Source organism: Coregonus clupeaformis, chromosome 13, assembly GCF_020615455.1.
Source record: "Coregonus clupeaformis isolate EN_2021a chromosome 13, ASM2061545v1, whole genome shotgun sequence".
Lineage (NCBI taxonomy): Eukaryota > Metazoa > Chordata > Actinopteri > Salmoniformes > Salmonidae > Coregonus > Coregonus clupeaformis.
The window spans coordinates 17,924,654-17,951,502 of record NC_059204.1 but is presented as its reverse complement, the minus strand read 5'-3'; the positions used below and the strand labels follow the sequence as shown (position 1 = coordinate 17,951,502).

Below are 26,849 nucleotides of genomic sequence, written 5' to 3'. Positions count from 1 at the left end.
GAACAGTTGATGTTTAGATGTGTCTGTTACTTGAACTCTGAAGCATTAATTTGGGCTGTAATTTCTGAGGCTGGTAACTCTAATGAACTTATCCTATTATAACTCTGGGTCTTCCATTCCTGTGGCGGTCCTCATGAGAGCCAGTTTCATCATAGCGCTTGATGGTTTTTGCGACTGCACTTGAAGAAACTTTCAGTTCTTGAAATGTTCCGTATTGAAAGACCTTCATGTCTTAAAGTAATGATGGACTGTCGTTTCTCTTCGCTTATTTGAGCTGTTCTTGCCAAAATATGGACTTGGTCTTTTACCAAATAGGGCTATCTTCTGTATACCCCCCCCCCCCCCGTCACAACACAACTGATTTGCTCAAATGCATTAAGGAGGAAAGAAATTCCACTACTTAACTTTTAAGAACGCACAGCTGTTTCTTAAAGTCCCGTGTAGCTCAGTTGGTAGACCATGGCGCTTGCAACGCCAGGGTTGTTGGTTCGATTCCCACGGAGGACCAGTATGAAAAAAAAAAAAATGTATGCACTCACTAACTGTAAGTCGCTCTGGATAAGAGCGTCTGCTAAATGACTAAAATGTAAAATGTAATTGAAATGCATTCCAGGTGACTACCTCATGAATCTGGTTGAGAGAATGCCAAGAGTGTGCAAAGTTGTCATCAAGGCAAAGGGTGGCTATTTGAAGAATCTCAAATATATTTTGTTGTTACTTTTTTCCCTCACTTTTTTTGTTACTACATGATTCCATATGTGTTATTTCATAGTTTTGATATCTTCACTACTAATCTACAATGTAGAAAATAGTAAAAAGAAAAGAAAAACCCTTGAATGAGTAGGTGTTCTAAAACTTTTGACTGGTAGTGAGTGTGTGAGTGTACACACACACACACACACACACACACACACACAGTGAGGGAAAAAAGTATTTGATCCCCTGCTGATTTTGTACGTTTGCCCACTGACAAAGACATGATCAGTCTATAATTTTAATGGTAGGTTTATTTAAACAGTGATGGTGTTCTTGGGGTTGTACTCATCCTTCTTCCTCCAAACACGGCGAGTGGAGTTTAGACCAAAAAGCTCTATTTTTGTCTCATCAGACCACATGACCTTCTCCCATTCCTCATCTGGATCATCCAGATGGTCATTGGCAAATTTCAGACGGGCCTGGACATGCGCTGGCTTGAGCAGGGGGACCTTGCGTGCGCTGCAGGATTTTAATCTATGACGGCGTAGTGTGTTACTAATGGTTTTCTTTGAGACTGTGGTCCCAGCTCTCTTCAGGTCATTGACCTGGTCCTGTCGTGTAGTTCTGGGCTGATCCCTCACCTTCCTCCCGATCATTGATGCCCCACGAGGTGAGATCTTGCATGGAGCCCCAGACTGAGGGTGATTGACCGTCATCTTGAACTTATTCAATTTTCTAATAATTGCGCCAACAGTTGTTGCCTTCTCACCAAGCTGCTTGCCTATTGTCCTGTAGCCCATCCCAGCCTTGTGCAGGTCTACAATTTTATCCCTGATGTCCTTACACAGCTCTCTGGTCTTGGCCATTGCGGAGAGGTTGGAGTCTGTTTGATTGAGTGTGTGGACAGGTGTCTTTTATACAGGTAACAAGTTCAAACAGGTGCAGTTAATACAGGTAATGAGTGGAGAACAGGAGGGCTTCTTAAAGAAAAACTAACAGGTCTGTGAGAGCCGGAATTCTTACTGATTGGTAGGTGATCAAATACTTATGTCATGCAATAAAATGCAAATTAATTTCTTACAAATCATAATGTGATTTTCTGGATTTTTGTTTTAGATTCCGTGTCTCACAGTTGAAGTGTACCTATGATAAAAATTAGACCTCTACATGCTTTGTAAGTAGGAAAACCTGCAAAATCAGCAGTGTATCAAATACTTGTTCTCCCCACTGTGTGTGTGTGTATATATATATATATATATATATATATATATATATATATATATATATATATATATATATATATATATATATATATATATATACACACACACACACACACACACACACACACACACACATACACACACACACACACACACATACAGTGGGGAAAAAAAGTATTTAGTCAGCCACCAATTGTGCAAGTTCTCCCACTTAAAAAGATGAGAGAGGCCTGTAATTTTCATCATGGGTACACGTCAACTATGACAGACAAAATGAGATTTTTTCCCCCAGAAAATCACATTGTAGGATTTTTAATGAATTTATTTGCAAATTATGGTGGAAAATAAGTATTTGGTCAATAACAAAAGTTTTTCAATACTTTGTTATATACCCTTTGTTGGCAATGACACAGGTCAAACGTTTTCTGTAAGTCTTCACAAGGTTTTCACACACTGTTGCTGGTATTTTGGCCCATTCCTCCATGCAGATCTCCTCTAGAGCAGTGATGTTTTGGGGCTGTCGCTGGGCAACACGGACTTTCAACTCCCTCCAAAGATTTTCTATGGGGTTGAGATCTGGAGACTGGCTAGGCCACTCCAGGACCTTGAAATGCTTCTTATGAAGCCACTCCTTCGTTGCCCAGGCGGTGTGTTTGGGATCATTGTCATGCTGAAAGACCCAGCCACGTTTCATCTTCAATGCCCTTGCTGATGGAAGGAGGTTTTCACTCAAAATCTCACGATACATGGCCCCATTCATTCTTTCCTTTACACGGATCAGTCGTCCTGGTCCCTTTGCAGAAAAACAGCCCCAAAGCATGATGTTTCCACCCCCATGCTTCACAGTAGGTATGGTGTTCTTTGGATGCAACTCAGCATTCTTTGTCCTCCAAACACGACGAGTTGAGTTTTTACCAAAAAGTTATATTTTGGTTTCATCTGAACATATGACATTGTCCCAATCCTCTTCTGGATCATTCAAATGCACTCTAGCAAACTTCAGACGGGCCTGGACATGTACTGGCTTAAGCAGGGGGACACGTCTGGCACTGCAGGATTTGAGTCCCTGGCGGCGTAGTGTGTTACTGATGGTAGGCTTTGTTACTTTGGTCCCAGCTCTCTGCAGGTCATTCACTAGGTCCCCCCGTGTGGTTCTGGGATTTTTGCTCACCGTTCTTGTGATCATTTTGACCCCACGGGGTGAGATCTTGCGTGGAGCCCCAGATCGAGGGAGATTATCAGTGGTCTTGTATGTCTTCCATTTCCTAATAATTGCTCCCACAGTTGATTTCTTCAAACCAAGCTGCTTACCTATTGCAGATTCAGTCTTCCCAGCCTGGTGCAGGTCTACAATTTTGTTTCTGGTGTCCTTTGACAGCTCTTTGGTCTTGGCCATAGTGGAGTTTGTAGTGTGACTGTTTGAGGTTGTGACAGGTGTATTTTATACTGATAACTAGTTCAAACAGGTGCCATTAATACAGGTAACGAGTGGAGGACAGAGGAGCCTCTTAAAGAAGAAGTTACATGTCTGTTAGAGCCAGAAATCTTGCTTGTTTGTAGGTGACCAAATACTTATTTTCCACCATAATTTGCAAATAAATTCATTAAAAATCCTACAATGTGATTTTCTGTATTTTGTTTTCTCAATTTGTCTGTCATAGTTGACGTGTACCTATGATGAAAATTACAGGCCTCTCTCATCTTTTAAGTGGGAGAACTTTCACAATTGGTGGCTGACTAAATACTTTTTTCCCCCACTGTATATATATACACACACACACACACACACACACACACACACAACCATTCAAAACTTTGGGGTTTTCGAAAGAAAAGCAATTTCTTGGTCCATTAAAATAACATAAAATTGATCGGAAATACAGTGTAGACATTGTTAATGTTGTAAATGCTATTGTAGCTGGAACGGCTGATTTTTTTATGGAATATCTACATAGGCGTACAGAGGACCATTATCAGCAACCATCAGTCCTGTGTTCCAATGGCACGTTGTGTTTGCTAATCCAAGTATATCATTTTAAAAAGGCTAATTGATCATTAGAAAACCCTTTTGCAATTATGTTAGCACAGCTGAAAACTGTTGTGCTGATTAAAGAAGCAATAAAACTGGCCTTCTTGAGACTAGTTGAGTATCTGGAGCATCAGCAATTGTGGGTTCGTTTACAGGCTCAAAATGGCCAGAAACAAATAACTTTCTTATGAAACTCGTCAGTCTATTCTTGTTCTGAGAAATGAAGGCTATTCCATGTGAGAAATTGCCAAGAAAATGAAGATCTCGTACAACGCTGAGTACTACTCCCTTCACAGAACAGCGCAAACTGGCTCTAACCAGAATATAAAGAGGAGTGGGAGGCCCCGGTGCACAACTGAGCAAGAGAAACAGGCGCCTCACAGGTCCTCAACTGGCAGCTTCATTAAATAGTACCTGCAAAACACCAGTCTCAACGTCAACAGTGAAGAGGCGACTCCGGGATGCTGACCTTCTAGGCAGAGTTGCAAAGAAAAAGCCATATCTCAGACTGCCCATCTTAATCTTTTCTTTTTATTGGCCAGTCTGAGATATGGCTTTTTCTTTGCAACTCTGCCTAGAAGGTCAGCATCCCGGAGTTGCCTCTTCATTGTTGACGTTGAGACTGGTGATTTGTGGGTACTATTTAATTAAGCTGAAAACCGTTACACTATGTTTGTTTTGGCCTCCGGCAAAGGTTTTTTCTGCTGTTCATACACAAAAATAATTTGAGGCAAGCTAAAGTTCGGAAGCCGAAGTCGACGCCCCATCGTCATTGATTGGTCAACAGTAGGGATTCTTCAATTAAGAACTTGTCATTCAACGATTGACGACTCGTTTTCATGCACATTTTTTCACTTGAGAAATACTGCACCAAACATCCTAGTTTGATGTAAAATTGTGCGACTAAGATCTTAATTCTGACTATTTTGAGGAAGTGTATCCTGGCTACGGTGTTTCAAGCTAAGGTCTTTTCATGCGAAGGTCTGCGAGCACACTCGTTCGGTTCGCCTAGCCAAGTTCGCCTAGGCGGCAGCCAAACCAAAGCATGCGGAAGGGAAGCCTTTACTCAATGAGAGGGGGCAGCACTGAGCTAGCCTGCAATGGCACTTCCTGGAGCAACTCAAACTGAGCATGTTATGCCTCCATGCGACGCCATCTTAACCGACTTAATTTGTCTTCAATGCGCTATTGAGTCTTCACATAGGAATTAATGGTGTCACGTGATCGATGGCTTTGTCCATTCATACAGTATATACAGTCATTGGTAGAATTTATGTCAAGGCGCATTGAAGCTGTTCTGGCAGCTTGTGGTGGCCCAACGCCCTATTAAGACACTATGTTGGTGTTTGTTTCCTTTATTTTGGCAGTTACCTGTACATGATAGTATAAAATGCAGTAATTACAGGGCAGCTATTGACAGAGGCAAATATTGTATTTCAACTCAGTGTAAATACTGTACATTGTGTTGAGCAAAGTATTCAGCAACAAAGAACTGTGCAGACAAGAGTATATTGGGTTTTGTTTTCCTAAGTATATTACCTTTCAAACAAAACAATATTTCACATTCATGGTCTACAACCACTCATTTCCTACATTCTTGTAGACTGGTCCTCTTCCATCCGGGGACGCTTGCTCAAGCTTCCCGATTGGCTCACAGAGGGGTCAGCTGAGGCCTTTGGTTGGTCTGAGGGGGGCGCGTCTCGAAAGCCTTGACCCTGGAGTGAAGAATTGTCCAAAGATAAAGCATACCGATTTATTCCCTCAGTGGGGTTGTATAAATCAGTTAACAACAAAATCATTATATAAAATCAGTCAAAGTAAAAACATTTCTAGGTGCATTACATAATATATTAAGATAAAACTCATGACAGACATGTAGGAATTAGGTTTCTAAAAGTACATAACCATAAGCAACGTCAAATATGTTATGAAACTTTAATAGCGCTCTACGTGGCTGGTAAATGATGTTTCCCTATGGGGTGCAATACCTTAGATTGCTCTGCAGGTCTGAGCTTTTTCCTTCTACTCAGTATTTTGTGTGTGTATTATGGACATTTGTAGCGATAGCCACCAAGAAGGTTTAGATCATGAAATCAAATGTTATTGGTCACATGCGCCGAATACAACAAGTGTAGACTTTACCATGAAAAGCTTACTTACGAGCCCTTTCCCAAAAATGCAGTTAAAAAGTTAGAAAATAGATCAAAAGAAAACAGCAACACAAAATAACTATAACAAGGCTATATAAAAGCTACATACAAGGAGTTCCGGTACTGAGTCAGTGTACTGGGGTACGAGATAGTTGGGATGACTGAGTGAGGTAATATGTACATGTAGGTTTGGTTAGGTGATTAATTGAAGTACTATGTACATGTAGTTAGGGGTGAAAAGCAGAAAGTCCGGATAGCCATTTGATTAACTGTTCTGGAGCCTTTTGGTCCCAGACATGGCACTCCAGTACCGTTTCCATGAGGGAGGAGAGAGAACAAACTATAACTTGGGTGGCTGGAATCTTTGACAATTTTTAGGGCCTTCCTCTGACCACCTGGTATAGTGGTCCTAGATGACAGGGAGCTTGGCCCCAGTGATGTACTGGGCTGTACGCACTACCCTCTGTAGCACCTTGCGGTCGGATGCCGAGCAGTTGCCATTCCAAGCGGTGATGGAGCCAGTCAAGATGCTCTCAATGGTGCAGCTGTATAACTTTGAGGATCTGAGGGCCCATGCCAAATCTTTTCAGCCTCCTGAGGGTGAAGAGGCGTTGTCGCGCCCTCTTCACGACTGTGGTGGTGTGTTTGGACCATGATAGGTCCTTAGTGATGTGGACACCGAGGAACTTGAAGCGCTCGACAGTCTCCACTACAGTCCCGTCGATGTGAATGGGGGCGTGCTCGGCCTTCCGTTTCCTGTAGTCTATGATCGGCTCCTTTGTCTTGCCAACGTTGAGGGAGAGGTTGTTGTCCTGGCACCACACTGCCAGGCCTCTGACCTCCTCCCTGTTGTCGGTGATCAGGCCTACCACAGTCGTGTCGTCAGCAAATGTAATGATAGTGTTGGAGTCACGCAGTCGTGGTTGAACAGAGAGTACAGGAGGGGGTTAAGCACGCACCCGAGGGGCCCTCGTGTTGAGGGTTAGCCTGGCGGATGGATTTTTGCCTACCCTCACCACCTGGGGGCGGCCCGTCAGAAAGACCAGTATCCAATTGCAGAGGGAGGTGATTAATCCCAGGGTCCTTAGCTTAGTGATGAGCTTGTAGGGCACAATTGTGTTGAATGCTGAGCTGTAGTCAATGAACAGCATTCTCATGTTGGTGTTCCTTTTGTCCAGGTGGGAAAGGGCAGTGTGGAGTGCAATAGAGATTGCGTCATTTGTGGATCTGTTTGGACTGTATGCTAATTGGAGTGGGTCCAGGGTGTCTGGGATGATGGTCTGCTTGAAACATATGGGTATTACAGACTGGGTCAGGGAGTGGTTGAAAATGTCAGCGAAGACATGTGCCAGCTGGTCAGCGCATGCTCTAAGTACGCGTCCTGGTAATCCGTCTGTCCCTGCGGCCTTGTGGATGTTAACCTGTTTAAAAGGTCTTCCTCACATCAGCTACGGAGAGCGTGATCACACAGTCGTCCAGAACTGCTGGTGCTCTCATGCATAGTTCAGTGTTTCTTGCCTCGATGCGAGCATAGAAGGCATTTAGCTCGCATGGTCGGCTCGCGTCACTGGGCAGCTCGCAGCTGGGTTTCCCTTTGTAATCCATGACAGTTTGTAAGCCCTGCCACATCCGACGAGTGTGAGAGCCGGTGTAGTAGGATTAGATCTTAGTCCTGTATTGACACTTTGCCTGTTTGATGGTTCGTCAGAGGGCGTAGCGGGATTTCTTATAAGCGTCTGGATTTGTGTCCCGCTCATTGAAAGCGGCAGCTCTAGCCTTTACGGATGTTGCCTGTAATCCATGGCTTTTGGTTAGGGTACGTACGGTCACTGTGGGGACTACGTTGTCGATGCACTTATTAATGAAGGGGTGACTTACAGTACCAGTCAAGGTTTGGACACACCTACACGTTCAAGGGTTTTTCTTTATTTTTTAAATTGTAGAATAATAGTGAAGACATCAAAACTATGAAATAACACATATGGAATCATGTAGTAATCAAAAAAAGTATTAAACAAATCAAAATATATTTTATATTTGAGATTCTTCAAATAGCCACCCTTTGCCTTGATGACAGCTTTGCACACTTGGCATTCTCTCAACCAGCTTCACCTGGAGTGCTTTTCCAACAGTCTTGAAGGAGTTCCCACATATGCTGAGCACTTGTTGGCTGCTTTTCCTTCACGCTGGGGTCCGACTCGTCCCAAACCATCTCAATTGGGTTGAGGTCGGGGGATTGTGGCGGCCAGGTCATCTGATGCAGCACTCCATCACTCTCCTTCTTGGTCAAATAGCCCTTACACAGCCTGGAGGTGTGTTGGGTCATTGTCCTGTTGAAAAACAAATGATAGTCCCACTAAGCCCAAACCAGATGGGATGGCGTATCGCTGCAGAATGCTGTGGTAGCCATGCTGGTTAAGTGTGCCTTGAATTCTAAATAAATCACAGACAGTGTCACCAGCAAAGCATCCCCACACCATAACACCTCCTCCTCCATGCTTTACGGTGGGAACTACACATGCAGAGATCATCCGTTCACCCACACCGCGTCTCACAAAGACACAGCGGTTTGAACCAAATATCTCCAATTTGGACTCCAGACCAAAGGACAAATTTCCACCAGTCTAATGTCCATTGCTTATGTTTCTTGGCCCAAGCAGGTCTCTTCTTATTATTGTATCCTTTAGTAGTGGCTTCTTTGCAGAAGGTTGACCATGAAGGTCTGATTCACACAGTCCCCTCTGAACAGTTAATGTTGAGATGTGTCTGTTACTTGAGCTCTGAAGCATTTATTTGGGCTGCATTTTCTGAGGCTGGTAACTCTAATGAACTTATCCTCTACAGCAGAGGCAACTTTGGGTCTTCCATTCCTGTGGCGGTTTCATGAGAGACAGTTTCATCATAGCGCTTGATGGTTTTTGCGACTGCACTTGAAGAAACTTTCAAAGTTCTTGAAATGTTCCAGATTGACTGAACTTCATGTCTTAAAGTAATGATGGACTGTCGTTTCTCTTTGCTTATTTGAGCTGTTCTTGCCATAATATGGACTTGGTCTTTTACCAAATAGGGCTCTCTTCTGTATACCCCCCCACCTTGTCACAACACAACTGATTGGCTCAAACGCATTAAGAAGGAAAGAAATTCCACAAATTAACTTTTAAGAAGGCACACCTGTTAATCTAAATGCATTCCAGGTGACTACCTCATGAAGCTGGTTGAGGGAATGCCAAGAGTGTGCAAAGCTGTCATCAAGGCAAAGGTGGCAATTTGAAGAATCTCAAATATGAACTATTACTACATGATTCAATGTGCTATTTCATAGTTTTGATGTATTCACTATTATTCTACAATGTAAAAAAATAGTAAAAATAAAGAAAAACCCTTGAATGAGTAGGTGTGTCCAAACTTTTGACTGGTAGTGTATGTGGTAAACTCTTCAATTCCAATCTGTGCTAGCGAAACAGTCCTGTAGCTTAGCATCCGCTTCATTGGACCACTTCCGTATTGAGAGCATCACTGGTATTCCTGTAAGTTTTTGCTCGTATGCATGAATTAAGAGGATGGAGTTATGGTCAGAAATTAGGGGAAACTGATTTTAGTTTCCCTGCATTCAAATCCCCAGCCAGAACGTGCACCTTTTCAACTGTCCTGCCGATACAGCACGTGAATATAATTTTTATTGACTCCAAGTGAACCTGGCTTTCTTTCCACATGATTGCAGTCGAACAGAATGGGGGTCTTGTAAAAGGGAACTCAGTCACAAAGCCAATAGTGGTTGAAATGAGCAGACAACTTGCAAACCTCACCACAAGTGGCCTTGCTTGGCATTAAATGAAAGACCACGTGGGGCAGAGCTTGACCATTAGTACAACCTGATTATTCTCACACAGCCCCTGATAAATGGATGCTTTCATAACACAGCTAACAGAAGGACAGATACCAAAGTAGGGTCTATAGTATTGGTTCATAGGGGTGTGTGGTGATGGATGAGCCTATTCTAATATAGTCTTAAAGCTCAATTCAACCACAGCGTTTGGCATTGCAATATTTATTATACACAGTCATACATCAACATAGTGTATTTTCCCCCAGTAATCAAATTATATCCAAAATGGTTTTAGGGGCTGTAAACATTCCAGGAAGACTTCCATCACAGGGGCGATGCCTCCAGTTTTCCAGGTACACAATAGTTTGTACACAAAGTTGCATAAACAACATACATTTGGCCCAACTCCTTTCCTTCATTACCACTGGTTTGGAAGGACAAGATAGATAAAAGCAATTTGGTGGAAGTGGACTATCCAATCTTTTCACCTATCACTGATCATGAAGGACAGGAGATGGTGAAAGGAAGCCATTTGAGAGTGTTGGGAGACAGCCAGTGTTGTGTACTCACAGTTATCTGGTAGGGTACTGTGGCCTCCATTTGGCTGGGCGACTTGTACAGGGATGCCAGTCTAGGAGGAGGAAACAGGTGAGGACAGGTTACTAAACACATTTTTGTTTAGAACAAAACAAAAATGATAATTGATAATGGCCTGTGTCCCGAGAAAACTCACTAACCAATCAATGTCGCCCCGATTTAACCTTCACAGAGGGACAAGGCAGGGTTGTGCGCTGTCGCCTATGCTCTTCGCCCTAATTATTGAACCTCTCGCTCAAGCGATCAGATCTCATTCAGCAATACACGGCTATAATACTAAAGATACTCTAAATAAGATTTCCCTATACGCAGATGATATTCTCCTCTATGTAACAGAACCCCAAGCTAGTATTCCAGCTATTCTTGAGGTGATTAATTTGTTTGGTACCTTCTCGGGATACAGAATAAATTGGAACAAGAGTGAATTAATGCCCATACGGTTGCAAAACACCTCCTGGCTAGAACATCTTCCAGTTAAGTTATCTTCAGAAAAATGTATCTACCTTGGAATTGTAGTTACCAAACAATACTCCTTACTATTTAAAGAGAATTTCCCTTCTCTGATGCAAAATCTCAAGGCAAACATACAGTTTTGGAGAACTCTCCCAATTTCTCTGCTCGGAAGAATTAATGCCATTAAAATGGTCTTCCTCCCACAACTGCTCTACCTATACCAGAACATCCCAGTATTCATACCTAAATCATTTCATAAACAACTGGACTCTATTATCAATCCTTTCATCTGGGATTATAAAACACACAGGATAGGTAAAAAACACCTATGTAAATCCAAGATGGAAGGAGGATTGTCTCTCCCAAATTTTATATTTTACTATTGGGCCGCTAACCTCCGCGCTGTTACGTTTTTGCTGGATGACGCACCCCCGCCATCCAGCTGGCTTAGCATGGAGCGGGAGGAGTGTCCCCTTCTCTATTGGTGCCGTGATTTTGTCACCTGTTAATCTGGAGATGTCACTTTACCGTAACAATCCTATTATAAATAGCACAGTCCGAATCTGGAAGCAAATTAAAGCCCACTTTGAGCTTAGACCAATATCATTCATGCTCCCTGTTGCCAGGAATCCCTCCTTTGCCCCCTCTAACCTTGATAACACCTTTGAGCGATGGGGAGAGTTGGGGATAAGTACCATAGGGGATTTATATATAGGAGGGACCTTTGCTTCCTTTGAAGCGCTGAGGGAAACTTATAACCTTCCCAGAAGTAACTTTTTCAGATACCTACAAATTAGAGACTATGTTAGAAAACACCTCCCAACATTTGAGAATGCTAAACCTTCCATGTTTGACGGATGCATAAAAATATGCCCCACCTCAGACAAACTGATATCTCGTCTATATGACGCTTTTCAATCTGTTAGCGCACCCTCTACTGATGCCATTAAGGCAAAATGGGAGGAAGAACTAGGGACTGATATTTCGGTGGCAGACTGGGAGGATAGCTTGGAGTATATCCACACCTGCTCCATTAACTCCAGACATCGTCTCATACAATTTAAGGTATTACACAGATTACACTACTCCAAAACTAAACTGCATAGGATATTTCCTGATACATCCCCTATGTGTGATAAATGTCAGGCTGAGCAGGGTACACTACTCCACTGCTTTGCCCTATGCTCTAGTCTGTATGGTTATTGGTGTGGAATATTTGGGGTCCTCTCTGAAGTTCTGGAGACTTCCAATAGACCCAGACCCGCTTCTGATAATCCTGGGAGTGTCCGACTCCCTAAACGGATTAACCAACTCCCAAAAACAACTAATCTCTTACAGTCTCATCTCGGCAAAAAAATTAATATTGTTGTTTTGGAAAAGGAGGGAAGCGCCCTCTACCAAATTATGGCTCAGCGAAGTGGCAAAAACTGTACACTTAGAAAGAATTAGATATATTCTGAACAATAAATTATCAACATTTGATCAAATCTGGCAGCCTTTCCTCTCTTACCTGGACCAGTCGGTGCTGTGAATTTATACTTTTTAACGCACTCTCAATTGTCATATTTATATATACCTTTGGGCAGCGTGTGCTGGCCCCGACACTCGAGCAGTCGGGAGGGGAATAGGGTGGAATAGGGGGATAAAGGGGGGTATAAGTGGGGGGGGTTACATCTACCCTTTTTCTTTCTACCTGTCCCTGTTCTGTATGTCGTGTTTTGTAATATTTGTTTTGTGTCCAGAACTCTGGGTCTTGTTGTTCATGTCTGTTCTCTTATGTTTAGATAAGAACTGTACACATGTCTTTCATACCTATACACCATTCTTGTGTGTGTTCAATAAAAAATATTTGAACAGATAATGGCCTGTGTCCCATAATGTACCTCAATTCCATACAGAACCAGGCTAATAATGACAAGCCATCTTTTAAATTAGCATGCCCTTGTGTTCTTACATTGATTTGGATAGATTTACTGTAACAGCAAAGAAAAGGGACTTAAAATAAAAAGAGCAAAATGTATTTATTGCACATTTCAAAGTGCCATGTGTTCTTTTCTGAAAAATCCTCTAGAGGGCAGAATAAAATAAAAGATACTTGATACCAAAACTACACCACGGAGAAATAGAAAGCGGGGAGAAGGACTGAATTCCTCTAGTTTTTATTTATTTATAGAACATCCCATTGTTGTTTTTCAAAGTCCACAACAATGCATAAACCACAATGCATAAACCACATCAGGGGACCGGTGTAGTTAGCCTTTAATTAAAGTGTGCACCAGCCAAACAGTTGTGTGGCTAGAGGTTGTTCTGTAGAGCACTTGTGGAGTTTTCAAAATAAATGGACACTGGATTGAACCTACTCCGATGTGTTCTGCCTACAACAAAAGCCACTGTTCTAGAGTTTTTCCTATTAACACTATCAACGTTTCCCTTTACTGTGGCAATTGTGATCGAATCAACGCAATATTAGCCACTTTCAATGCAACATACCGAAACAAAACGAACTATGCAAGAGATTTTGTTGTAGGCAGAACGCATCGGAGTAGTATTCTATTGCATTGTCACACACTACTCAGCCCGTACTCTACACAGACCGGTGTGGCATAAACAATCAGAGCTGCAGTAGGCCTATATGCAAACAGACCATTGCCATATGTGGATCTGTGCCATTTACTTTGAACTGGACTGTGTTTACAGCATGAGCGGTCGTGAGTAGATGCGCTTGTTTTGAGATCAAAGCGAGAGCTACATGTAGCCACATGTTCATATCCTTTGCTAGTTAGTGAGTCATTAGCCCAGTTATATATAATTTGTAGTCAGCAATAGGGGAGTGATTGCTTCCTACGAGAGCACAACATTTATACATTTCTAGACATCTTTGAAAAGCGACTCAGGTAAAGAGCTTTTTTTTTGTCTTAAAAGGGGCAGTGTTGTATTTTGAGACAGGCTTGAATAAGCTAAGTAGCCAATAGGCAGAGGGAAGCATAATTTGTCTGATTCTCTATAATAATGGTATGGGAATAATAATGCATTTTATTTTGTAAAGTGGTTTCTTGCATCAAACAACATTTTCAGGTACCTCCTTGTTTGAAGGACAAGTGGATAAACAGGTTAAGGCCTGCATTTTTTTTCTTCAAAAGTCTCATGGAATGTAGGCCTACATTGAACACCACAAATTGGCTGCTACTGTAGGCTGAATGATAGAACAGCTATTTCCATGTTAGAATGTTATGGGATGCATTTTCTCCATTGTTTTTGGTGGTAGGCCACTCTGGTAGGGCTACATTATCATCAAATAACCACAGTCGCCTACATGGCCACTTAAAACTAACTTAAAGCAGGTACAGCCTCAGTGTCCACAGTAAACGCACGCTGGAAGTTGGACAGAATGTTGAGGGAAAATTGGTCCCAATAACCTGATGGAATTCCGTTAATTCTAACAATATGCTGTTCAGAGAATCAAATGTAGGATCATATGAATTTGGAGCATACACATTAAAAAGGCAATTTTCTTTCGATTATGGATACATTTAAGGAAAGTGATTCTGCATTCTTTGTCTTCGCCTTTACCAAAGATGGTGATTTGGAGTTTGTGTTATTATGATTACACCTTTTAGTTTTGTTTGGGGCTGATGAAAAAGCAGCCAGTTTGTACAAATGGTTCTGCATTCTATGTGCGTCCTTATGGAGCAGGTGTGTTTCTTGGAGCATTGCCATGTCAATATGGTTTCTTGCTAGGAGATCAAGACAGCTGGAACGTTTGATAGGACAATTTAAGCCTTTCAAATTCCAAGAGAGAATAGCTAGTGTTGTCAATGTTTTTCATATCAATTGTTATTTTTAATCTTGATAAGCCCATGGATGTGTAACAAAAAACAGGACATTTTACATTTACATTTTAGTCATTTAGCAGACTCTCTTATCCAGAGTGACTTACAGTTAGTGAGTGCATACATTATTTTTTTATTATTTTTTTATACTGGCCCCCGTGGGAATCAAACCCATAACCCTGGCGTTGCAAACGCCATGCTCTACCAACTGAGCTACATCCCTGCCGGCCATTCCCTCCCCTACCCTGGACGACGCTGGGCCAATTGTGCGCCGCCCCATGGGTCTCATTGGCTGTTCCCCACCCATAGAAAACCTGTGTGATGAGCTGAAGAGGAGAGTCCACAAGCGTGGACCTCGGAATCTGAAGGATCTGGAGAGATTCTGTGTGGAGGAATGGTCTCAGATCCCTTACCATGTGTTCTCCAACCTCATTATAGGAGAAGACTCCTGGCAAAGGGAGGTTGCACAAATTATTGAATGAATAATTATTTTACTTTAATTAAAGGTTAGATTGTGAATATTTTGAATGAAAGACCAAGAGGATAAACAATAAAATACTTTTTCCACAGCCTGTTTTGCTCATATTTACCAAGGGTGCCAATATTAGTGGAGTGCACTGTAGCTGTAGGAGCAATAGCTCTTAATCCATTTATTAGCAATATAGTGCACTTGATTTGCCCACTGGGCCCGCCAGGAAGGCAGAGTTTGTACCTTCAGACACATGAAATGGTCCAAAATGGCAACAGTTTGCCTACCCAGTGCGCAGGGCAGCTGAATCGGGTGCACTTACCGCAAACAGCTAGAGACGAAAATAAAATAGGAACACAAGGCTTTGTTGTTGGTTTTTTTACAGAAATGTTGTGATCAACTAGGAATGCCTTGGAGATCGACCAGTCGATCACGATCAACCGGTTGGTGACCACTACTCTAGAAAGTTGAGTTAAGTTCAATCTCGTGCTTCTCTTTGTGGGCTGATATTTCTGTGCGGCAGTCCCCGGGCAGCTGCACGCAGCTTTGAGGGAACATTGATTGGGACAGACATGAATGTCATTTTAGACATGCGGGACAAATCTAATAAGACCAACTACAATCCACATGCAACCAAGGCTCTCCAACATATACTCTGATTACAACCTCATTGATGCCTGGCGAGCACATAATCCAAAGGCAAACGAGTAAACTTTCTACTCAAACAGGGCCCGACCGATTTATCGATTGACCAATATTTAAACAAATATAAAAAATAAAAATAAAAGATAAATGAATAAATAAGCACTGGCCATTTACTGTTACGTGAAGTGTCATGGTAGGGTGTTGGGTGTCGTGACAAAAAAGGGATGCTATGCCCAAATGTAAAGCAAGTGCTATGCTAAGAACGTTCAACTCTGTGGTAACGTTACAGCCCTTTAGTGAAGCCTGTGAAATCTGGTGTGTTATATTTGCTCTTTGCGAAGGGTATTCCTCAAGCTCTGTCATTCAAATGTTTTCAGGGACACAAAAAATAATAATATGCAGATTAGAAAGTTGCGCATCGTAGCTACGTTTTGATGTATGGGTTGTCACTTGTCAGGGACTGGTCCAAATTCACGTTTCGCCACCCCCATCTAGCCAGCTAACTAGCTGTGTGAGAGTACTTGACACCAGTCACGAAGGGTTAGTGCTATCCGGTATCCTTGGGACGTCCCTACGCTAAACCCTAACCCTTACCATTTTAAACTTCAATGGGGTAGGGACCTATGTCGTTGTTTTCCAACTGGCTAGCATGAGGCAGCTCAGTCTTCAGAGGCACATTTTTTGCTGGAATCCATGCAGTTTATCCTTCTTTGACTACAGTAACAGTTTTTCCATTTAAAATAAAAGTATTTCTGGTGCTCCTAAATTTTGTGGTGCTTACAATGCCTTGCAAAAGTATTCATCCCCCTTGGTGTTTTTCCTATTTTGTTGTATTACAACCTGTAATTTAAATGGATTTCATGTAATGGACATTTTCATGTAATGGACAGTGAAATTTAAAAAAAATAACTTGTTTCAAAACATTCTAAAAAATAAATAACGGAAAACTGGTGCGTACATATGTATTCACCCACTTTGCTATGAAGCCCCTAAATAAGATCTGGTGCAACCAATTACCTTCAGAAGTCACATAATTAGTTAAATAAATTACACCTGTGTGCAATCTAAGTGTCATATGATCTCAGTATATACACACACACACACAACACCACGAAGATCAAGGAGCTCTCCAAATAAGGTCAGTGACAAAGTTGTGGAGAAGTACAGATCAGGGTTGGGTTATAAAAAAATCAGAAACTTTGAACATCCCACGGAGCACCATTAAATCCATTATTTAAAAAATGGAAAGAATATGGCACCACAACAAACCTGCCAAGAGAGGCCCGCCCACCAAAACTCACGGACCAGGCAAGGAGGGCATTCATCAGAGAGGCAACAAAGAGACCAAAGATAACCCTGAAGGAGCTGCAATGCTCCACAGCGGAGATTGGAGTATCTGTCCATAGGACCACTTTAAGCCGTACACTCCACAGAGCTGGGCTTTATGGAAGAGTGGCCAGAAAAAAGCCATTGCTTAAAGAAAAGAATAAGCAAACATGTTTGGTGTTCGCCAAAAGGCATGTGGGAGACTCCCCAAACATATGGAAGAATGTACTCTGGTCAGATGAGACTAAAATTGAGCTTTTTGGCCATCAAGGAAAACGCTATGTCTGGCGCAAACCAAAACACCTCTCATCACCCCGAGAACACCATCCCCACAGTGAAGCATGGTGGTGGCAGCATCATGCTGTGGGGATGTTTTTCCATCGGCAGGGACTGGGAAACTGGTCAGAATTGAAGGATGCCACTAAATACAGGGAAATTCTTGAGGGAAACCTGTTTCAGTCTTCCAGAGATTTGAGACTGGGACGGAGGTTCACCTTCCAGCAGGACAATGACCCTAAGCATACTGCTAAAGCAACACTTGAGTGGTTTAAGGGGAAACATTTAAATGTCCTGGAATGGCCTAGTCAAAGCCCAGACCTCAATCCAATTGAGAATCTGTGGTATGACTGAAAGATTCCTGTACACCAGCGGAACCCATCCAACTTGAAATCCCAGTGGCTAGATGTGCCAAGCTTATAAAGGGGGGGGGTTAATAGTTATGCACGCACAAGTTTGTTTTATTTCTTGTTTGTTTCACACAAAAACATATTTTGCATCTTCAAAGTGGTAGGCATGTGTAAATCAAATGATACAAACCCCCCAAAAAATCAATTTAAATTCCAGGTTGTAAGGCAACAAAATAGGAAAAATGCCAAGGGGTGTGAATACTTTCGCAAGCCACTGTATATTAATGTTCTTTCCTCAACTGTAAGAAAATCAGCTCTGAGTATCTTTGTAGGGCTGCTTTAAGCACAATCCACACAGAAGTAATTTTTTTAAATTCCAGCTATAATAATAAAAATGTCAGCAGATACTGTAGATCGTTATCGTGAATAATTTCACTCTCAAATCGGATCCAAAAATCCCATATTGGTCAGGCTCTATCAAACAAGCATAAAACATTCTCCTGAATCGATTTTCTCTCATCTACACCTCTATTTTGCATCTGGGTTGAATAAATCACAGTTAAAGAAGATGTCAGAATTGGAAATGTTAACTGCAGACCATTCTCAAAAAAACACTTTCAGACCAGGTACAGTGAGGGAAAAAAGTATTTGATCCCCTGCTGATTTTGTACATTTGCCCACTGACAAAGAAATGATCAGTCTATAATTTTAATGGTAGGTTTATTTGAACAGTGAGAGACTGAGTAACAACAAAAAAATCCAGAAAAACACATGTCAAAAATGTTATAAATTGATTTGCATTTTAATGAGGGAAATAAGTATTTGACCCCTCTGCAAAACATGACTTAGTTCTTGGTGGCAAAACCCTTGTTGGCAATCACAGAGGTCAGATGTTTCTGTAGTTGGCCACCAGGTTTGCACACATCTCAGGAGGGATTTTGTCCCACTCCTCTTTGCAGATCTTCTCCAAGTCATTAAGGTTTCGTGCCTGACGTTTGGGACTCGAACCTTCAGCTCCCTCCACAGATTTATGGGATTAAGGTCTGGAGACTGGCTAGGCCACTCCAGGACCTTAATGTGCTTCTTCTTGAGCCACTCCTTTGTTGCCTTGGCCATGTGTTTTGGGTCATTGTCATGCTGGAAAACCCATCCACAACCCATTTTCGATGCCCTGGCTGAGGGAACGTTCTCAGCCAAGATTTGACGGTACATGGCCCCGTCCATCGTCCCTTTGATGCGGTGAAGTTGTCCTGTCCCCTTAGCAGAAAAACACCCCCAAAGCATAATGTTTCCACCTCCATGTTTGACGGTGGGGATGGTGTTCTTGGGGTCATAGGCAGCATTCCTCCTCCTCCAAACACGGCGAGTTGAGTTGATGGCAAAGAGCTCGATTTTGGTCTCATCTGACCACAACACTTTCACCCAGTTCTCCTCTGAATCATTCAGATGTTCATTGACAAACTTCAGACGGGCCTGTATATATGCTTTCTTGAGCAGGGGGACCTTGCGGCGCTGCAGGATTTCAGTCCTTCACGGCGTAGTGTGTTACCAATTGTTTTCTTGGTGACTATGGTCCCAGCTGCCTTGAGATCATTGACAAGATCCTCCCGTGTAGTTCTGGGCTGATTCCTCACCGTTCTCATGATCATTGCAACTCCACGAGGTGAGATCTTGCATGGAGCCCCAGGCCGAGGGAGATTGACAGTTATTTTGTGTTTCTTCCATTTGCGAATAATCGCACCAACTGTTGTCACCTTCTCACCAAGCTGATTGGCAATGGTCTTGTAGCCCATTCCAGCCTTGTGTAGGTCTACAATCTTGTCCCTGACATCCTTGGAGAGCTCTTTGGTCTTGGCCATGGTGGAGAGTTTGGAATCTGATTGATTGATTGCTTCTGTTCTTCTTTTATACAGGTAACAAACTGAGATTAGGAGCACTCCCTTTAAGAGTATGCTCCTAATCTCAGCTCGTTACCTGTATAAAAGACACCTGGGAGCCAGAAATCTTTCTGATTGAGAGGGGGTCAAATACTTTTTTCCCTCATTAAAATGCAAATCAATTTATAACATTTTGACATACATTTTTTGGATTTTGTTGTTATTCTGTCTCTCACTGTTCAAATAAACCTACCATTAAAATTATAGACTGATCATTTCTTTGTCAGTGGGCAAACGTACAAAATCAGCAGGGAATTAAATACTTTTTTCCCCTCACTGTAGCTATTACTCTTTCCAAAGTCAAGACAGAACTGAATTTATTGATAAAATAGAGCATAATTTGCCATCCATCGAGTTAAGACTCAACCTAAAAAAATACTTTATCCTTGGATAACCTGTCGACTATGACATATCTTAAATGCTTCATCAGAAACAGCTCCTTGGGCGGTTTTATCGCTCGATGCAGAAAAAGATTGATAGATTAGAATGGTCATATCTCTGGTCTGTCTTGGAACATTTGGGAATTGGCTCCAATTTCATTCATCTGATTAAAATAATATGCCAATCCCTTAGCCATAGTTATAATAGGCAATACCTGCTCCTTTCAGAATCACTAGAAGCAGCAGACAAGGCGATCCGATTTCTCCTTTGCTATAGTTATTATCCATGGAACACCTGGCCCAGGCAATTCATCAATCGAAGGAAATAACACCAATTTCCCTAAAATCTACTGATCATTTCAGGGGTGTGCCGACGACATGGCCATACTCGTATTCGTAAAATGAAATGATAGTCGGATCGGATGATACTCGTGATAAGAAAAAAACTGAAGTGTTTTAATATGTCTAAGTAGATTTTGGCAAAATACCTCCCTGCACGTTCTCACTGCAAAACAGCTTCAGATTAGGAGCAGCGCGCGGAGGGGTGTGTGTCTTCAATTGCAGCGGGCAGCCAATTTTGCGGTCACTCAGTCAGATTGCGCATCAGCGTTTAATATTTTCTTCCCCCTACCCTTACTCTGCTTGTTAGATATTATGCACATTGTTAGCAAACGTCCTCGCCATGTGATTTATCGCAGCAGCAATCTAAATGATCAGACCGAAAACATGCAAGGAAAAGTCAACGGGTGAAATTATGAAGCAAGTGGATAGAGAAATACAGCTTCACTCTATCCAATCAGAGCAGCAGGATCAACATACAGCCCTCTTCTCTTTACAGACTGGCAAACCTTCCCGTTATTTAGACCACATAGAACCTTGCACATGACTGACATAAGGAAGATGCATGTTAGCGCACGGATCACCACAAAAAAAATACTCTGATCATAATCGTATCCAGAAAATTGCCCATATCCGTTATGATAATTGTTTTGGTTGGACAAACAGAAGAAATCTCTGTGCATGTAAGGACCAGGGTTTCCATTAGCCGGTAAATGCAGGCTTTTGGCCGATAAAAAAAATTAAAAGCCAATAAATAAAAAGTTGCTGGGCAAATTGTCCAGTACCAAAATATTATCCATTGCAAAATAATGCATTTTATTCATTGATGGAAATACCAGTCGATGTGCTCCAACTTCAAAAAGGCATATACAGTATATTCAGAAGGTATTCTAACCCCTTGACTTTCCACATTTTGTTACAGCCTTATTCTAAAATGGATTAAATAAAAACAAAATCCTCAATCTACACTCAATACACCATAATGACAAAGCAAAAAGAGGTTTAGAAGTTTTGGCAAATGTATATAAAAATAAAGAAAATGCCTTATTTACATAAGTATTCAGACCCTTTGCTATAAGACTCTAAATTGAGCTCAGGTGCATCCTGTTTCCATTGATCATCCTTGAGTCCACCTGTGGTAAATTCAATTGATTGGACATGATTTGGAAAGGCACACACACCTGTCTATATAAAGTCCCAAAGTTGACAGTGCATGTCAGAGCAAAAACTAAGCCATGAGGTCGAAGGAATTGTCCGTAGAACTCCGGGACAGGATTGTGTCGAGGCACATATCTGGGGAAGGGTACCAAAAAATGTCTGCAGCATTGAAGGTCCCCAAGAACACAGTGGCCTCCATCATTCTTAAATGGAAGAAGTTTGGAACAACCAAGACACTTCCTAGAGCTGGCCACCCGGCCAAACTGAGCAATCGGGGGAGAAGGGCCTTGGTCAGGGAGGTGACCAAGAACCCGATGGTCACTCTGACAGAGCTCTAGAGTTCCTCTGTGGAGATGGGAGAACCTTCCAGAAGGACACCATCTCTGCAGCACTCCACCAAATCAGGCCTTTATGGTAGACTGGCCAGATGGAAGCCACTCCTCAGTAAAAGGCACATGACAGCCCACTTGGAGTTTGCCAAAAGGCACCTAAAGGACTCTGACCATGAGAAACACGATTCTCTGGTCTGATGAAACCAAGATTGAACTCTTTGGCCTGAATGCCAAGTGTCACGTCTGGCGGAAACCTGGCACCATCCCTACGGTGAAGCGTGGTGGCAGAATCATCATGCTGTGGGGATGTTTTTCAGCGGCAGGGACTGGGAGACTAGTCAGGATCGAGGGAAATATGAACAGAGCAAAGTACAGAGATCCTTGATGGAAACCTGCTCCAGAGCACTCAGGTCCTCAGACTGGGGCGAAGGTTCACCTTCCAACAGGACAACGACCCTAAGCACACAGCCAAGACAACGCAGGAGTGTCTTCGGGACAAGTCTCTGAATGTCCTTGAGTGGCCCATCCAGAGCCCGGACTTGAACCCGATCTAACATCTCTGGAGAGACCTGAAAATAGCTGTGCAGCGACACTCCCCAACCAACTTGACAGAGCTTGAGAGAATCTGCAGAGAAGAATGGGAGAAACTCCCCAAATACAGGTGTGCCAAGCTTGTAGCATTCATGCCCAAGAATGCTTGAAGCTGTAATCGCTGCCAAAGGTGTTTCAACAAAGTACTGAGTAAAAGGGTCTGAATACAAATGTAAATGTGATTAGTTTTTTATTTTTAATACATTTGCAAAAATTTATAAAAAACAGTTTTTGCTTTGTCATTATGGGGTATTGTGTGTAGATTGAGGAGGGGGGGAAAAAACAATTTAATCAATTTTAGAATAAAGGCTGTAATGTAACAAAATGTGGAAAAAGTCAAGGGGTCTGAATACTTTCAGAATGCACTGTACACTTCATAGGCTAATAAATCCTCAAGCTGCTTAGAAAATAGCAACTACTGTATCTGAAACATGGGAATTACTATCAGAACCCAAATTAAAGATTATCCCGCTTCTGTAAACAACTGTACACCTCTGATTGTAAATCAACACCAAACCAGACTGTCCTTTCTAAAATAGTTAAGAACTCCTCTTCTCTCAGAGGAAGCTGCCTCGCTGGGAGCCCAAATCGCTCAACGAACTCAAGAGCATTATGAATAAAAGGCAAATCATCTAGATGGGATGGTATTCCCCCTGAGGTCTATTTAACATTTTGGAATAGGTCCACTATTGCTCGAAATGATAAACAGCTGTTCACAAAGGTTCATTTGGGAGCGATGTGAATACAGCACTCATTTTGCTTTTATTAAAAAAGGGTAAGGATGCCACCCAGTGTTCTCACCATCTCCCCCAATCTTTGATAAACAGATAAACAGTTTCTCAAAATGGTGTCGTCCTGTCTCGAGACTTAAATTACCCGAATTGGTCCAGATGGCCGAAAGCGGGTTAGCTAAAAAACATTTATCCTCTGACAACTTGTCGACTATTAAATATGTTAATGCGTCATCAGAAACAACAGCTCCTTGGAACCAGGGTTTACATTAGCCGGTAAATGCCGGCTTTTAGCCGATAAAAAAAAAGAATAAACCCGATAAAAATTGTTGCTGGCCAAATTGTCCAGGACCCCAAAAAAGTCCATTGCAAAATAATGCATTTTTCATTGATGGAAATACTGCATGACCAAAAGTATGTGGACACCTGCCGGTCGAACATCTCATTCATGTGCATTAATATGGATTTGGTCCCCCCCTTTGCTGCTATAACAGCCTTCACTCTTCTGGGAAGGCTTTCCACCAGCTGTTGGAACATTGCTGCGGGGACTTGCTTCCACTCAGCCACAAGAGCATTAATGAGGTCAGGCATTGATGTTGGGAGATTAGGCCTGGCTCGTAGTCGGCGTTCCAATTCATCCCAAAGGTGTTCGATGGTGTTGAGGTCAGGGCTCTCTGCTGACCAGTCAAGTTCTTCCACCGATCTCGACAATCCATTTCTGTATGGACCTTGCTTTGTGCACCTGGGCATTGTCATGCTGAAACAGGAAAGGGCCTTCTCCAAACAGTTGCCACAAAGTTGGAAGCACAGAATCGTCTAGAATGTAATTGTATGTTGTAGTGTTAAGATTTACTCTAGTGTTCTCCTGGCATCCGCCAAACCCAGATTTGTCCGTTGGACTGCCAGAAGGCGAAGCGTGATTCATCACGAACTGACTTGTTGGAAAGGTGGCATCCTATGATGGTGCCACATTGAAAGTCACAGAGCTCTTCAGTAAGCCCATTCTACTGCCAATATTTGTCTACAGAGATTGTATGGCGGTGTGCTCGATTTTATACACCTGTCAGCAACGGGTGTGGCTGAAATGGCCGAATCCACTAATTTGAATGAGTGTCCACATACTTTTGTATATATATATATATATATATAGTGTACCAGTCGATGTGCTCCAACTTCAAGGGCATATATACACTTAATAGGCTAATAAATCCTCAAGCTGCTTGAAAATTAATTTTAAATAATTTTACTTAAGCAAAAGATGCTAAGTATACCCCGACTGGGCAACATTGGCAAAAACTGTGTTGATTATCCCAGCTTCCATTGTGCCCCGCTGAGAGAGGATTTTTTCTCCAAAACAGAGTAAAGAGGGCCTCTTGAGGACAAAGTAACAAGGCTACTGCGCATCGCAAGCTGCGCCAAGGAGTTGGACAGTTTTGATTTCCCAAAAGCAGCGGCTCACTTTGAGCAGGCCAAGGTCTGCCACAAACGCAAGTAAATTAGAGGCAAATTGTATTCGTGAGGTCCTAGCAGTTCTGCTGCCGTCATAGGAAAGATCAACATATGCTGCCCGTGTCATGTATAGTATAAAGACTTGGAATGGATTGATAGACTAGAATAGAGTAATGATGTGTATCATGCGCAATTGGTGCAATTCAGTTGACCTTATTCAGTAGCACTTGGAAATGAAAACAGCTGCCAACTATTCACATCAGAGTTAGTGTTGCAATCACTAGGCAGCCAACTGCCTATAGTAGGAAACAGTTATCAATAAGCCACGTAATTAATTAAATACACAAACACAGAATTTGGAAAGTATTCAGACCCCTTTACTTTTTCCACTTTACAACCTTATTCTAAAATATATATTTTTAAATCCCCCCCTCTACAATACCCCATAATGACTAAGCAAAAACAGTTTTAAAAAAAAGGTATTCAGACCCTTTAAAATCAGTACTTTGTTGAAGCACCTTTGGCAGCGATTACAGCCTCGAGTCTTCTTGCGTATGACGCTACAAGCTTGGCACACCTGTATTTGGGGAGTTTCTCCCATTCTTCTCTGCAGATCCTCTCAAGCTCTGTCAGGTTGGATGGGGAGCATTGCTGCACAGCTATTTTCAGGTCTCTCCAGAGATGTTAGATCGGGTTCAAATCCAGGCTCTGGCTGGGCCACTCAGAGACTTGTCCCGAAGCCACTCCTGCGTTGTCTTGGCTGTGTGCTTAGGGTCGTTGTCCTGTTGGAAGGTGAACCGTCGCCCCATGTTTTCATCAAGGATCTCTTTGTACTTTGCTTCGTTCATCTTTGCCTCGATCCTGACTAGTCTCCCAGTCCCTGCCGCTGAAAAACATCCCCACAGCATGATGATTCTGCCACCACGCTTCACCGTAGGGATGGTGCCAGGTTTCCTCCAGATGTGACGCTTGACATTCAGGCCAAAGAGTTCAATCTTGGTTTCATCAGACCAGAGAATCTTGTTTCTCATGGTCTGAGAGTCCTTTAGGTGCCTTTTGGCAAACTCCAAGCGGGCTGTCATGTGCCTTTTACTGAGGAGTGGCTTCCGTCTGGCCACTCAACCATAAAGGCCTGATTGGTGGAGCACTGCAGAGATAGTTGTCCTTCTGGAAGGTTCTTTCATCTCCACAGAGGAACTCTAGAGCTCTGTCAGAGTGACCATCGGGTTCTTGGTCACCTCCCTGACCAAGGCCCTTCTCCCCCGATTGCTCAGTTTGGCATGGCAGCCAGCTCCAGGAAGAGTCTTGGTTGTTCCAAACTTCTTCCATTTAAGAACGATGAGCAACTGTGTTCTTGGGGACCTTCAATGCTGCAGACATTATTTGGTACCCTTCCCCAGAACGGTGCCTCGACACAATCCTATATCGGAGCTCTACGGACAATTCCTTCGACCACATGGCCTGGTTTTTGCTCTGACATGCACTGGCAACTGTGACAAGTGTGTGCCTTTCCAAATCATGTCCAATCAATTGAATTTACCACGTGGACTCCAATCAAGTTGTAGAGACATCTCATGGATGATCAATGGAAACAGGATGCACCTGAGCTCAATCGAGTCTCATAGCGAAGGGTCTGAATATTTATGTAAATAAGGTATGTTTCTTTATTTTTAATACATTTGAAAAAAAATCTCAAAACCTGTTTTCGCTTTGTCATTATGGGGTATTGTGTGTAGAATGATGAGGATTATTTTTTAAATCCATTTTAAAATAAGGCTGTAACATAACAAAATGTAGAAAGGTCAAGGGGTCTGAATACTTTGCGAAGGCACCATCAATATATACACACACACACAGTACCAGTCAAAAGTTTGTACACACTCATTCCAGGTTTTATTTTTACATAGTAGAATAGTAATAAAGACATCAAAACTATGAAATAACACATGGAATCATGTAGTAACCAAAAAGAAGTGTTAAACAAATTAAAATATATTTTGAGATTCAAATAGCTACCCTTTGCCTTGATGACAGCTTTGCACACTCTTGGTATTCTATCAAT

At 42.3% G+C, this 26,849-nt stretch overlaps 1 protein-coding gene across 4 annotated transcripts in view; it reads right to left on the bottom strand.

Moving 5' to 3' along the window:
* Positions 1-5,459: 5,459 nt before the first annotated feature.
* LOC121579385 (DNA repair protein RAD51 homolog 3-like) overlaps positions 5,460-26,849 on the bottom strand; it is a 34,385-nt gene continuing 12,995 nt past the window's right edge. For all 4 annotated transcript variants that reach the window (XM_041893948.2, XM_045224276.1, XM_041893950.2 and 1 more), the window contains 2 exons: positions 10,495-10,555; positions 5,460-5,663 (listed from right to left, as the gene is read on the bottom strand). In XM_041893948.2, coding sequence (XP_041749882.1) covers positions 5,538-5,663; positions 10,495-10,555 — 187 coding nt within the window. In that variant the 3' untranslated portion in view covers positions 5,460-5,537. The remainder of the gene's footprint in view (positions 5,664-10,494; positions 10,556-26,849) is intronic.